The 14,479-nt window shown below is 38.2% G+C and overlaps 2 protein-coding genes across 2 annotated transcripts; both read right to left on the bottom strand.

Annotated features, from left to right (window-relative positions):
• Positions 1–8,801: 8,801 nt before the first annotated feature.
• LOC134540025 (rRNA N6-adenosine-methyltransferase METTL5) lies at positions 8,802–9,771 on the bottom strand. The gene has a single exon (XM_063382460.1). The coding sequence runs from the start codon at positions 9,769–9,771 to the stop codon at positions 9,121–9,123; it is 651 nt and encodes a 216-aa protein (XP_063238530.1). The 3' UTR covers positions 8,802–9,120.
• Positions 9,771–14,278, bottom strand: LOC134540026 (SOSS complex subunit C homolog). The gene is made up of 3 exons (XM_063382461.1): positions 14,101–14,278; positions 11,621–11,730; positions 9,771–9,929 (listed from the first exon to the last, which is right to left on the bottom strand). The coding sequence occupies exons 1-3, from the start codon at positions 14,129–14,131 to the stop codon at positions 9,771–9,773; spliced, it is 300 nt and encodes a 99-aa protein (XP_063238531.1). The 5' UTR covers positions 14,132–14,278.
• Between the last annotated feature and the right edge of the window lie 201 nt (positions 14,279–14,479).

Below are 14,479 nucleotides of genomic sequence, written 5' to 3' on the forward strand. Positions count from 1 at the left end.
TGGTCATTTGTCATCATGTTGGTACCATGTGTATCAGACAGATACATCGAAAGAGCCTATGATGTACATTCTGTATTGCACAGACCCGAACAAGCCCGAATATCTACCTTCGGCCAACTTCGTTAGTTTGTTTTTGTTTATTACTTTACAAAATTGTGGATGGTTGGTTATGTTAGGTTAGTATAGCTACATTAAAAATACTGTCAAATCATTTTAATGCCGACATTGTCCGAAGGTAGATATTCGGGCTTGTTCGGGTCTGTGCAATACAGAATGTACATCGTTGGCTTCCCGATACATCGTTCGTACTGGACATACCGTCAGCCATCTATCGGACTGACGTCACAACAACGCTAGGTATTAGTCTTTATTGTGGCCGTGGAAATAAATTTGCAAGAAAAATCTGTTTTAAATTTTTTAGAAGCCATTTTTTTAACTCACGGATGTCCTTGCTAACTCCAAGCTGGTTAAAACAGCACCCTCTTCTTCTTCTTCTTCTTCTTCTTCTTCTTCTTCTTCTTCTTCTTCTTCTAGGTAGCCTAGTAACATTCCAGACAGGTCACTTTTAGTCATCGCAGAGTAGCCACATACAAAAAATTAATAAAACAATTAAAAATTGATTTAAATTTTCCAAAAGTAAGTTTCAAAGATTAAAAAAGTAGCATACTTCAATCTGAAAACTGATCACATATTTTTTTTAACTTACTCTTCTTCCGTATATAATTCCTAAAATATTTGATTATTTTAGAGTTTTTTCTCCAACACCTTCCAAAATTAATATGCAATACAGTTCCCCTCGCAGTTAATGATTTAAATGTTTTCCCCGCCTTCTTTCCCACTAGCAGTCTATTAAGAAACTTGGAAATAAGTTAAATGAAGAGATTCATGTTGTTTTTTTTCTCACTTCATATTTCACATTCAATTCTGCGCTACATATAAATACAGGGACTTAAATTTCCTAGTTAAAAATATTGACAATTTTTGCAAACTTTTTTTTTCCGCGGTTGGTACCAGCCCTCTGTGATTCGTACAGTGTTTAGAAAACTTCGCAATTAAACTTTTTTTTTTGGTGTGGAAGGAAAATGAAGCGACTTCTGAAAACATAAGCTCCGAGTAAATGGCCGAAGTTAACTTGGGTTTCTCTTCGCTCCGGTAATTACAGCTGAGGTTCTGTGGTGCTTTTCCTCATTAACATCTTGATGCGAAATCTGGAGCCTTGTAACTTCTAGAGGCGTTCATCACACACCACACAGAGCGTAACACATTTCTCTCTCATTCACGGACTCTTCTGGAAAGGGGCAGCCTACATTAGGCGCAGGGTTAGATCGGTCGAAAAATTTTTTGTAGACTTCAAAAAGTGTGAATTAAAAGGCGGGTGGTCTGTAAAGTAGGTTTACGGACGATAATTTTACGTGATAACGTCATAAGAAAACATGATGAAAAATTGCATACTTTTTCATTTTCAAATATTATTTACAGTTTTTCAAATTTAATTTAAATAATTTTTTTAAATATAATCACGTACAATTTGTTAAAATGCCCGCCTTAAACCTGTTTGATATTATAGAAGATTTTCTCGCACGGTGGTTGGACGGTTCTTCCACGCTCGGCTCAGGAGGAACGTGACAATTTTTCGTGCGTGCAGCCGGCGTTCATCGATTTATAAGACGTTATCACGTCAAAAATGAATATAAATTTTAAAATATATATGAGCAGGTTTTTCAGTACTTGCCAGAGATGTGTAGCATCAAACCTCCATCCGTAACGAGCAAAATTCATACGTTCTCATTATGCAGATACGCTCATAATGCAAAACCCGGGCCTCGTAAAAGAAACTTAAGGTGTAATTGTTTAAAACAATGCCGAGCGTGATAAACATACGCAAATTATTGCGTTTTCAACGAAACACACGGAGTTTCCTCACCCGCCGCTAGAACTCGTATCCGGAGCAGGTACGTAGACTATTGAAACATTTCATCATCAAACTGAAATTTTAAACTAATAAATGAAACGGTTCCGATCGAAGCGAAAACGACTTTAAAAATAAAATTATATTCGTCAAGGAATTTCATTTAGAAGAAAAAATGCCGATCATTTTAAAATTTAATACACAGTTCATGCTATACAAAGTTTCTCCTTTTGGCTCTGTGAACTTAGCCACAGCAGAATTTTCTCCGTCGAGAAATTTCTATATTCTGCCTCAGATATTTTACAGCTTCAGCCTTCTTACCCCCCTCCCCCTTATGAAAATCCAACAACAAACTCGTTTTTCCCGCCTTCAGACCCTGGGGCCCGGGGACCTAACCTCCAGCAGATAAAAGTGTTTGAATTCGTCACTGTCGAGGGAAGACTTTGGAAGACGACCAGAAGCATCACGAGATTGAATATATATGAGAGCTCTTTTCTCCTCGCGCATCCTTGGCTTGCGCAGTCAATGTTCTTTTTCTTTTCTTTGTGTTGGCAATAAACTGATGCCAAGCACGCTCCGCCGGATAACTCATGAAGTAAAGTGTTTCCCTTTTGTACAAATTAATACTGTTAGAAAATTGTGGATATTTACATTACAAAACAATTATGTTTTTCACGATTATTTATTTATTTATTTTGACGTAACAACGTCTAATAAATCTATGAACGTCGGCTGCACGCACGAAAAAGTGTTTCGTTACGCATATTGTCCCGTTAAGCGGTGTCTCGTTACGCTCATTTTATATTGGTCTTTGCTAACCTGAAACTCCTAGCATTGCGACCGAGTCCGTGGCGTAATTCTGTTTTCATGCATTTCAATGTAACATTTTCATTGCTCTTTGCTAACCCATTACTCCTAGCATTGCTGCAGAGTCCGTGGCACAAATATATTATTTTTTACTGCATCTTGGTGCATTTTCCTTCACATCATCCTTAAAACACTCCCATTCGTTTCCTATTTTTCCTATCATCGTCCTATCCTTAACAGAATAACACAGATTGGAAGAAGTTAAATAGCAAACTTGTATAAAAGTTATAGTTAAAATAATCTGTTCGTTAAACTAATAAACATATTTGAATTAATGAGTGCAAATAAAAGTAAATTTATCAATTAAAATGTAGATTTCATTTTACTCCTTCTTTGTATCCATACAAAATAGTGATAAATCAATAAAAATGATTCAATTTTATTCATAAAAGTATGCAATAATTTCATCAATGTTTTGTTAATACGTCACGTTAAACTATCGTCCGTAAACCGACTTTACAGACAACCAATTTTTTTTTGTTTTAGATAACTGTAGAGAATTTTCCCCGGTGTTAACAAAAAAAGTATAAAACATTAACATCATTGTCGTAGTGATTTTTTCTTAAAGGGATGGCTGAGTTAATTTTTAACAGCGTGACCAGTTTTCAAACCATCTGTTTACTGATGTTATGATTCTGACACTGACATTTTCAAAATAAATAAAATGCATAAGTTACAGAAATTATATAACACAATATTCCAACCGACTACCTACTTAAAAATAATAATAATAATAATAATAATAATAGGTTTAGATTTTTTTTTTAGACGTGTGGTGAGTACAAACGAACTGTAATATAGTGCGAAAATAATTTCCAAACAAAAGTTTTAAATATGTGCCATTTTGTTCAATATTTTTCCCTCGTTAAGTTACTTTTAAACTGAAAACGAAAAACCCGAAAAAGTAAATTAAATGATAAATATATGTAGGCATGGAAATAACAGATTTTCTCCAAATATATATTAAACTCTTATTTACAATTGAAAAAAATAACAGTATAGGCCTTGCGCACAAGATATGACCGCCATGTTTTCAAACCTACTGATTCACAATAGCGCATAGGATGGTTGTGAGGATCGACGGGAACTGAATTGTTACGGAAGTATGGCGCAACGGCCAATGAGAGTAGACGAGGAAGCCATTTTGGCGGGGCTTGAGAACTGTTTGTATTCGTCAATCACACTGTGGCCAGAAATCGTCGAGATATTGCAATGCTCAGGTGTGATTCCTGCTTTGAAAATTAGGTAGTTAATGCTATTACTTATTAGTCACCAGAAAATTTTGTGAATAAAAAGTGTGTCGTGGCTAGAATGGTGAACCCAAAAAATATATATATCCTTATTAATTGATATATTGAAAAACTGTACTAACAAATTGCTGGTCAGATGTCGCGGGATAATCAACTGGTAGTTAATACAGTCACTTACTAACACTGCCAACAGATGTCGGATTCATCCCGAAATTTCTCAGGCTAAAATTAACAGTAAGATTTCAGTTGTGAAGCCGACCTCCGTAGCGTAGTCGGATGCACACCGGCTTACTGCGAGAGAGGTTCTGGGTTCGAGTCCCGGGTAAGGTATTGGTGTTGATCTAGTACGGATATTTGATTAATGATACGATAATAAAAAGGTATCTCACGCTGGTTGCGGGCGGAAACCAATAACCACTCAACCAAAAGTTTAAAATATATAGGTATTATTTCAGTTGTGAACTGACTTGGCACAGGTAATGTGCACAGTCATGTGCTTGGAAGTAACCTGATGTACGCTCGCTGGTGTTTTTTAATTGGGAACCCACCCTTCGTGGACCAGTTGCATGAGACAAGTGAATGTGGCATGTTACTACAGAGCGGGGCCGGATCTACTGCCTGTGGGCCTCTAGGCTGAGTCTGTGGTGCGGGCCCTCTCTAAGGGGAAGGGTGGGTATATTGAGTATCCCCTTCCAGTGAAACAGTGGGTGCCTCCTGCCTGGGTCTGGTAGTTTATTTTAATTGACCTGCAAAACTCATATTTTTGATCAATTTTCTATTTTTGAAAAAAAAAAATAGTTTATTATTAAACTAGACAATTTAACCAAACAGTATTTAGAGGTTAAGGAATTAAGTGACACCAACCGTTGAGTGACACCAAAAGCAATGAAAATAATCGAAAATTTCTAAATGCTGACACAACTCATATATCAGCTTTCCACAGAAGAGTTTAGTTTGGCGCAATTAATCCACACAAAACAACTAGACACTATGTCGACGCGTATTTTAAGAATATAAGAAGATCCACATCGCAGTGTATATATATATTTTTTTTTTATTTTTTTTTATTTTTTTGTGTCGTGTGGTGCGGGCCCATAGGCTACAGCCTAGATAGCCTGCGCGTAAATACGGCCCTGCTACAGAGTCAAGTCACCAGACCATACTGCATGACCGCAACACAGTAAGACAGATCAGACACACACGTGACTGCCTTAAAAGGCCCTGTCAAATTTTCGATTCCTACACCTGTCAATTTCCTGTCAAATAAAGTTGGAGGGCTATGAAGTCACTGAAAAATTCACTAACACAGCCGTGTTTGTTTGACAAGTCGGATGACTTGAGTTTCCATCAAATATTTCTGTATAAGTATAAGATAGGTTCTAAAATAAGCTGGATGTTGGATGCGATCGGCCAATCAAAATCGTGCCAAACTAAAATGGAAATGTCATCCGTTTCCGCCTCCAAGATTCTTTAAAATGGCGAAGGGCATAAAGCCGATTAGAGAGGTTAAAAAGTTAAATAGATAACTAAAATAATGTTTAACTTTAAAAAAATCTCTTAAAATGTATTTCATTAAATAACAAATATTGTGATTTAAATTCATAATTGTTCAAAAAAAAAATGCAATGATACAACAATTAAAAAAAATTTCATCCAGCACTGACGCATTATTTGATTTCAAAATTTAAGAATTTTCTGACAAGTTTGCGATAGCTCAGACAAAAAATAAAATTTGATAGTGTGATATTATTGAGATAATCTGTCTAAATATATTTGATAGCGAAAATTGGAAGCCATTTTCAGTCCAATACTTCCCCTCCATATCTTATTGTAAAATATACTGGAGACAGATAGTTGGCATTGTGGCAGGCCATAAGCAGTGTCATCTGCTAGCAACAACATCCTACGGGTGGCTGATACACCATCCCAGCGAAAGCAGCGACCTCGTTGGGGTGACTGTGGACAACCCCTGGCCCACAAATTCAATTACGGACCCTGGACCCAGGATTGGATACACTCCACCCCCTCCCCCCAAATTTTAGGTACGTGCTACATTACAATTGCATGGTCATTTCTTACCTACGCTCTTTTTAGAATGTCACTTAACCTGAAAATACAGGATATAATTATTGCTTACTATTTTATAAGTCCGAACTAAGTTTTATTTATAAAATTATTTTAACTTTTAAATAACCTCAATGAGTATGTATATTTATTTCACACACTGAGATAAAAATGAAAATACAGAAAAATAAAATTAGCTGTAGGTGTAGAATCTTCTGAAATTTCATTGTATAAAAAAATATTCAAAATGTTATTTCTACTTTGTAAAAAAATTATAATAGTTGAACATGTAAAAATAAACAGGGCGGGGCCCGGGACCTGGACCCAGGGGTCCACCCAGCCCCACCCTCGTGGGGGCCACGGAACCACCAGCAGCAGTCAGTTGACCACTGGCCGGCTCGGCGGGGTGGTCACCCTGGCAGGGAGCAGGGGATCTCGATGCGCCCTGGGTGCGAAGTGTAGCGAGCTGCAACTCGAGGAATGTGTCGGTGCTGTGAAGGAGGACAGCTGGGACCGTCTTCGGCCAGGGCCACTGCAGTCTGGAAGAGGTATCCCCGAGCGGGGCGACGCTTCGACTGTCTTGGGGATTTTGGGGACTTGAGGGAACGTGCCCCATCCCCCACTTTTACAGGGAAAAAGAGACGGTTCTTGACTGCGTGAGACAAGAATGGGGCATCGCCGGGATGTCTGGAGTCCCCGCACCCCAGCCCCCAGGGCCGGTATTCCAACACACAAAAAATAACGGTTTAGGTGTCTAACATGCTACGTCTGTACCCTAACCGTACCCCTGGTGCACGATAGGACACTATCGGTCCCTCACTTTTAGGGATCTGACATCAGCGTCCCATCCGTTACTGATCTGTTGCCCAAATTCCACACATGCGCAAAGCTCACTTTTTCGGTCATTTTGTCCAGATATCATACCCATATCTGGCACCATTAACTCGTATATAGTCACTTTTGTGATCATCAAGGAACGCATCAAGTGTGCCAAATTAAACTTTATCGCGAAACTATCCAGAAATGAATTTTCTGCACTTTAATGGTCAAAAAATAAATAATCGCAAGTTAAAAAGTACCTACTTGAGAAAATTAGAAAAGTAGTATTTTTGCCATAACAATTATTGTATCGATGATTGCGAAAGGTCCGCTAGAATGCGTTTAACCCAGTTAGTAGTCTCGCACAGGGCACCGTTTATTAAAGCGGCTGCTTATCCGTTAACTTACTGGGATACAGTTTGTACACGTTCTGAAACACGGCTCGCAAGTTAGGTTACGGTCGTGTCCCAACAAGGCAGTGCTTATTTGCTGTCTCACCGGAGCATCTTGGAATACGAGTCGGTTTACTGGCTCGTCTGCCCACCGCAGAGATTTCTATTAGTATTTATCTTGCCCAAAACTCTCAAGGAAAGAAATCTACCGCACTGTCCTCTTTGTGATGTCACGTGAACCAGGTCTACAGGACAAGAGAATGTAACATGGCATGCTACTACAGAAAAAACAAATCAGAAGCATGGACAGACAACATGGCTAGGCTGATCAGACGCGACTGCGTGAATCTGACTGGGCATGGGCTTATTTTAGCTCACTAGTCATAATACAAGTAAATACTACATTCATCTCATAAAGACCTAGGTTACTTTATTCTTCTGCACATTTCAAGCCACTTAATTTTTTATTACTTTTTTCTAAGTAAATTATTATTAAAAAACATTTTAACTAAGACAACCACCAAACAGTGGAAAATCAGTAATTTATGTCACAAGGTATGTAACTAGAAACTAGTGAAAATATGAGCTGTAATAGAAATAAAGTATTATAACATGGACAAAAATTTTAATTTTAATTCAAGCTCAAAATAAAAACCATTTGCTAGGTACTAAATTTTACTTATTTTTCACCAAAACTGCTACCTATAAACAAGCAATAGGGCCATTCAATAAGGTACAATGCCCAAATTTTTGGAAAAGAAACAATAGTTTCAATATGAATTGCTTTTGTATTAATCAATTAAACATAATTATAATAACCTTGTACATTACTACAGTTCTTTAAGTGTTGTGAAATGTGGCTGGCAAATTTGTAATGAAAATTTCTTTTGACAATTCCAGATTTTGAAATTATTTCCCTGACCACTGATATTATTTAGTCACCAACAACTACCAAAAATCCAAATTCAAAATCACGACTCATAGGCATACCACACTTCACTATTGCAGCAGGCAATTATAAATTATTTTATTCTCACACTATCAATAGCACTGAAGTCAATATGAGTTGTCAGTCATAATGCTCATATAAGTACTTATGAGCAGAATTAAAAGGGATGAAAACTTTTTGTAACACTTAGATATGTGTTGGGAATGGGGAAGACAGGATGTGTACATGGAACCAATACAAATAAAAATAATTATCTACTGTAACTTTAACTTTCCATTAACTTTGAATAAAAAATAGTAATTGAAAATATCCCTTGACAATCTACAAAAATCCTGATGTTTTCCTGAAATTTCCCTGTTGCTGAAAGTTCCCTGACTTTACAAGGTTTTATCTGTTGCTAGGCACCCTGTGTATTATTTAAAAAATGTGAACTTTAAAACACATTTTTTGCATTGTTTTATTGACTATGCCTGCCACTCTCAAAATCTACTCAGTCTGATTTCTATTTTTGAGAAACACAAAACATTTCAAAAAAAATTCCAAAGAAAATATCTAATCAAATTTAGCTTTACATTTTTGGTCAAAAATTACATAAAAGAACTACATTAGGTAACTTTACCATAAAATAAACATCACCATTTTTCAATATAAATAAGCTATCAAATAAGTTCAAAAAATTATTTCCACTAATATTCCAGAGTACTTATCAATATTTCACAACATAGAGGGTTTCGAAAGACTTAAAAGATATTTTTTTTAAGTCACAAATAAAAATCAACTCACTTTGTATATTGTCAAATAAGAAGGAAATTATATTCACACCTGATAATTATCCATGATCATATATCATTCGTTAACAACAAGTACCGGTCACTTATTCTTACGAGGGAACCACACCCGCACAAAGTCCACACGCACGTCGACCGACTGTCTCTTGTGGAACTTGTAGGACGCGGGGAGGTCGAACCGCAGCTCCGCCAGGACCCGGGCCTCTGCCCCCCAGTCCGCGGCCTTGCGCAGCACGTGGGCCCGCGTCGACGTCTTGTGCAGCGAGTACACGGCACACGTCGCCAGGCGGAGCCCCGCCCTCAGGAACTCCATGTCCAGCCCCCTGTTGCGCTTCGTGCCGAACGGCGGGTTCATGACGACGGTGTCGAACCGCCAGTTGAGGACGTCGTCGTCGGCCGCGGACAGGAGCCGGACGTCGCACTCCACCAGGTCCACGTTCCCCAGCTCCTCGACGTTCGCGCGGGCGACGCGCAGCGCGTCGCGGTCCACGTCGAAGCCCACGCACGCCCCCGCCCCCAGGAGCGAGGCCCCCGCGGCCAGCACGCCGCAGCCGCAACCCAGGTCCGCCACCACCTTCCCCTCGACGTCCCCGTAGCACGCCTGCGCCGTGTGGAGCAGGCGCGCCGCGATGTGCGGCGAGGTGGCGTACTGCTCCAGCGACACCTTGGGCGTCTCGAATGCCTCCAGCGCCTGCAGCCGCTGCTCCAGGGCCTTCAGCTTGAGCCGCGACATCACGGCTTGGGCTCGAAGCGGGGCAGCACCGGGAGGATCAGGTTGCCGAACGACGAGTCCTGGGTGATGAAGAAGCCGTACGACTGGCTGTTGGCGTTCTGGAGGGCCGTGCGCTGGGCAGAGGACATCATGTGCGCGTCGGGGGTCAGCCCTCCGCCCTGAGCAGAACACAACACAATCACCCACAGACCTGCGAAAATACCCGTTATCATTAACTGGTGACAATCGGGCTGCAAATGTACAATATTTAAAACTCGAATGATCTTTGTCAATGGAACACAGGTTATTCAACACGGCCTCAAGAACTGTAAACCAAAGCCAAACACCTTGAAATCGTCTGACTGAATCTTAAATCAAATCGGAGATAGCGTGATAATGTGGCGGCAGTCCATGATCACATAGCATCAACACGATTATGCACATTTTTGTGGAGTTTTAACCCAGCAACCAGACAAAAAGTAACACAAAGTCTGCAGGTCTAACAATCACACAAATGTTAAAGCCACAATAAATAGTTAAGTCAAACTACATTGAAAGATTTTAAATTCTGCACTTTCGGGTTACGGCCACGTCGGAATAACTATTTTTTTCTAAATATAGTTTAATTTTTGTCTCATTTCATCTTTTCAACATGTGGAAGTTGCTGACAAGCTACTTGTTACTGGGCCAATGTCAATATCACAAAATAAAATGACTATATTCTGTGTTTAATTTGTTGTCTTTGTATCATTGCATTAGGAAGATTTCAAATAAATACTACTTATCGTAGCCGTTACCACGGTGTGACTTCCGGAAAATATTTATATAGTTTTTCGTTTCATGGTCCATAGACCCCAAAACCATAGTCAACTCAAAAGTTTATATATATAATCATAATTTTTTGGACACGATAACTGTCACAATTTTTCTCAAATCACTTCCAAACTGACATAAAATCTAGTAGTAGAAAATCTCGGTTGAGTTTGTTAATGAGCAATATCCGACCAAAGTGGTAGAAATGGGGAAGATTTTTTAAAAAATAGTTAAATTGTTCTAACTCTTGTAATATGGAAAATATAACATCTGTTTGAACATTTTTTATAACTTGTAGGGGTAATGCCAAAATCGTTTGAATATGTTTTTGATACGACCAACCATAACTTCAAAGGTCTGTAAAAACAAGGGTTGGCAGGCAAAAAAAAAATTACCTTCATAGGCAAAAATTAGAAATTGTACAAATTATGTATTAATCTTATAATTTATACCTAAAACTTTTATCTGAAACATTTTTTTTTAACAAACCATTGCAGCAAGGGGTTGAAAAATTAGAGGAAGAATTTTAAAAAATTCTTAACACCCTCAGTAGATACACTATCAAATCTGTTCAAATTGTGTATTGATCTTATAATTTTTATCTAAAACTTTTGTCTGAAACAATTGCTTCAGGTTGTTGAAAAATGAGGGGTAGATTTCACTTTGTAGGTACACTATCAAGATCCATTAATATTGTTTGTAAATTTTATAATTTTTACCTAAAACCTTTGGCAGGAACAATTTTTGATGAAACGAACTATTGCCGATAAATGTAGGAGTGGCGATGTAACTTATGTCATGTTGGTGACATCATAAATAATGTTCTGGAAACAAAATGCATACTAGTCCCAAAAAAGATTTAATGTATGCAAGAAACTAAACTAAACTTTCAGCCACTAAAGTTATGTCTGAATCATTAGACCATATAATCAGCAACTTCGTTCCGTAGTCTAATGGATTCTACCATAATAAAACGCTATACGGAATGTATTAAAGACTAACGATATGAATAAATGTATACATATGTAAATTAAAGTCTTGAAGGAAACATGTATACCATCGGGATTGATGACAAATTCTGGGAACTCAAAGTTGGGGCCACTCCTTGCTTTAGTAACATTTGTTTTTTCAGCTGTAACTCTTCAAGAATTTTCCGTGTTGCCATCTCTGGAAAAAAAAAACATAGTTAAGAACAATGGCTTTTCTTAAAAAAAAAATCAAATTATTTTAGGATGCTGATGTAAGAATGTATCAAAACCTCAAATGCATTATTTTTAATTTTAAAAAATAATAATATATTTTTTAATTCTTAATGTTTCCCTGTAGCATGGAGGAAGAAAGTACACAGGGGGAGGGGGGAGAGATAATAGAGATATAACCCCCCTCCACCCCCCCCCCCCCCCAAAAAAATCCTAAAAACTCATTCATACCACCAACAAATGGAAAGAATTTTGTGAATAATGCAACTTTTTTAAATCTAATGCTTCTAAAATTACAAAATACTTGTATTGGTATTTTGAAACACTATTCTGTTGATTCGTGGGTAACTCTGAAAGAGAACCAATTTTTCTGAAAAAAAGATTATTAAAAGTTCCAAATTCATTTTTAACTTCCTGACATTTTTTAGGGTTCTGTGATACTTCAAGTAGTTTAAAGTTGTTTACCATTTTTACTAGTAAAAAGATTAGGTTTCATGTTATAAAAAACTGTCATATCAAGAGAATGGTTGATTAACTTAGGTTAGCTACTTGGTAAAAGTCTCATGTTGTGGCTTTTCCATAAATAAAAAAATTAAAATTCAGAAAATACATTTTTCGAACACAAAAGATGTTCCTCTATTTACGCTGTACACAGCGTTTCTTAATTCCTACTGGGTTCTGAGAAATTACTGTTTGTAGGGCACATTAGATAGCCTATGCAGTCAAGCAGCTGTCGCCATCACCAGTATCTTAAAGCTGAAGTCAAAATGCCACAAAGGCCAGACATACTCAGCAACCAATGAAATACAAGGTCACAGTGACATCATCCCGACAAAATACACGCCCCGACAGTCCACTAGGAATTGATTCTATTTCTAATTTTGACGTGTCGCCCGACAGAAAGTAAAACGGAAATGGTAAGAAAAGATTAAAAAACTAACTTCAAAAATATTTGCCTACTTGGTAAATCTTTATGCTGAAAAATGAAATTTCATTTTACATGTGGGTACACATGAATATTTGTAGCTTGCCTTCGTATGTTTATACAAACGGATATCATCGTGTTTATGGTCAATATTATATTGTAGATTTAATTTTAAAAATGGACAAATTCACTAACAACTTGTAATTAATAAAGTTCACGCTCATGGTATTCTGTATGACATTGGGTTGAAGGACTACAGAAATCAGCCAAAAATGAAAATGCATGGGCTGAGATAGCATGTTCTATTTCTCTTCTACATTGTTTTTGGCGCATTCTATACTACATTTTATGGACGTACTTGGCTTGGAACGATTCGCCGACAGGCAAATCAGAAATTGTCTGTTTAATCTTGTCGTGGTATTGTGACCCCACACTATTAAATCTGTAGTTCTGGAACGCTGTACTACAGTTTGTCGGGTTTGTTGTGTCATGTTCATTGTGACACTTACACCATCTTAAATATAACCTAAATATTTTGTGGAGTTTGATTAATTAGTTTCTTCACAATGACCGAGTTTATTTCGCTGCTGTGTACGGCATATCAAGCGAGAAGCTAAGCCAGCCTACTCCAAGTGATGTCAGCTAGACACGATGTTGGAGGGGGGGGGGGGAAACGTGGCAACCAGGAAGAGACCCGCCTGGGCAGTCCACATAGCAACAATTTAACCTATAACATACGAAGTTTAAATGGAATTGCATTGTATTGACTATTACGCTTGCAATTGAGCTTTCGCCCGGTGGCAATTCCTCCCTCCCCCTTAGCAAACTCCTCAGATCCTTTGCATCTTTCACCCCTACCATCTCTTCATCCAACCCATTCCACTCTTTTCCTGTCCTGCCAAAAAAAGAGTTCCTACCCCTTTCCGTTCGCCTCCAGTCCCTCTGGAGGCGAACTCCACACTCCATCACTGGCCTGACCAATGTGGCGTATGTCTTCTCCATTACTTTACTCCCTGCCCCCTGCAGGGTCCTGACAAACAGCCCCAGAGCCCTCCTACCCTTACTAACTACCTGCTGAACAGATTTTACCATCCCAGGTTATTTTGTACGGTCGCCCTTAGATAGTTATACTCTTCAACTGTCTTTATCTCCTGCCCCTTCCACACATACACTTCCCTCGTGATCCTAACCTTCTTCGTCTTTTCAAAATTCAGCGACATCACATTCTGCTCCGTCCATTGTTCGAGTCTGCTCATGTCACCTTGCAGATGAACCCCTAACCCCACCACCTCATACACTAAGCAATCATCCGCAAACACTCTCATCCTGGTCTCTATCCCCTCTCCAATATCATCCATCATTATCTTGAACAAAAATTATGAAAATAAACTAGAAATCAATGTAAAGATATACCTTGACGTACACTTGGTGGTTGATAAGCCATCAATAAAAAGCTTTGCTCAATTCAGCGATGTAGTAAGGGCAATATTATAATCCCCACGTAACTGAAACTTTATATTTTTAGATAACAGCAAACCGAATTGAAAACAATAAGATCATAGAAACAAATATTTCATAGAACCGAACAAAAGTTGACGTTGGTTTTTATGTCTATGGACCATGAAATGAAAACTATATGAAAGTATTCCGAAAGTTGCACCACGGTAACGGCTACAATAGGTGGTATTTCTTTCAAATCTACCTAACACATATTATGCATTATAGTGACTGCTAATAAATCTAAAATATAAATCTATTTCATTGTACTGACTGCAGTTCCAGTATAAAACAA

Source organism: Bacillus rossius, chromosome 16 (genome assembly GCF_032445375.1).
Source record: "Bacillus rossius redtenbacheri isolate Brsri chromosome 16, Brsri_v3, whole genome shotgun sequence".
NCBI lineage: Eukaryota > Metazoa > Arthropoda > Insecta > Phasmatodea > Bacillidae > Bacillus > Bacillus rossius.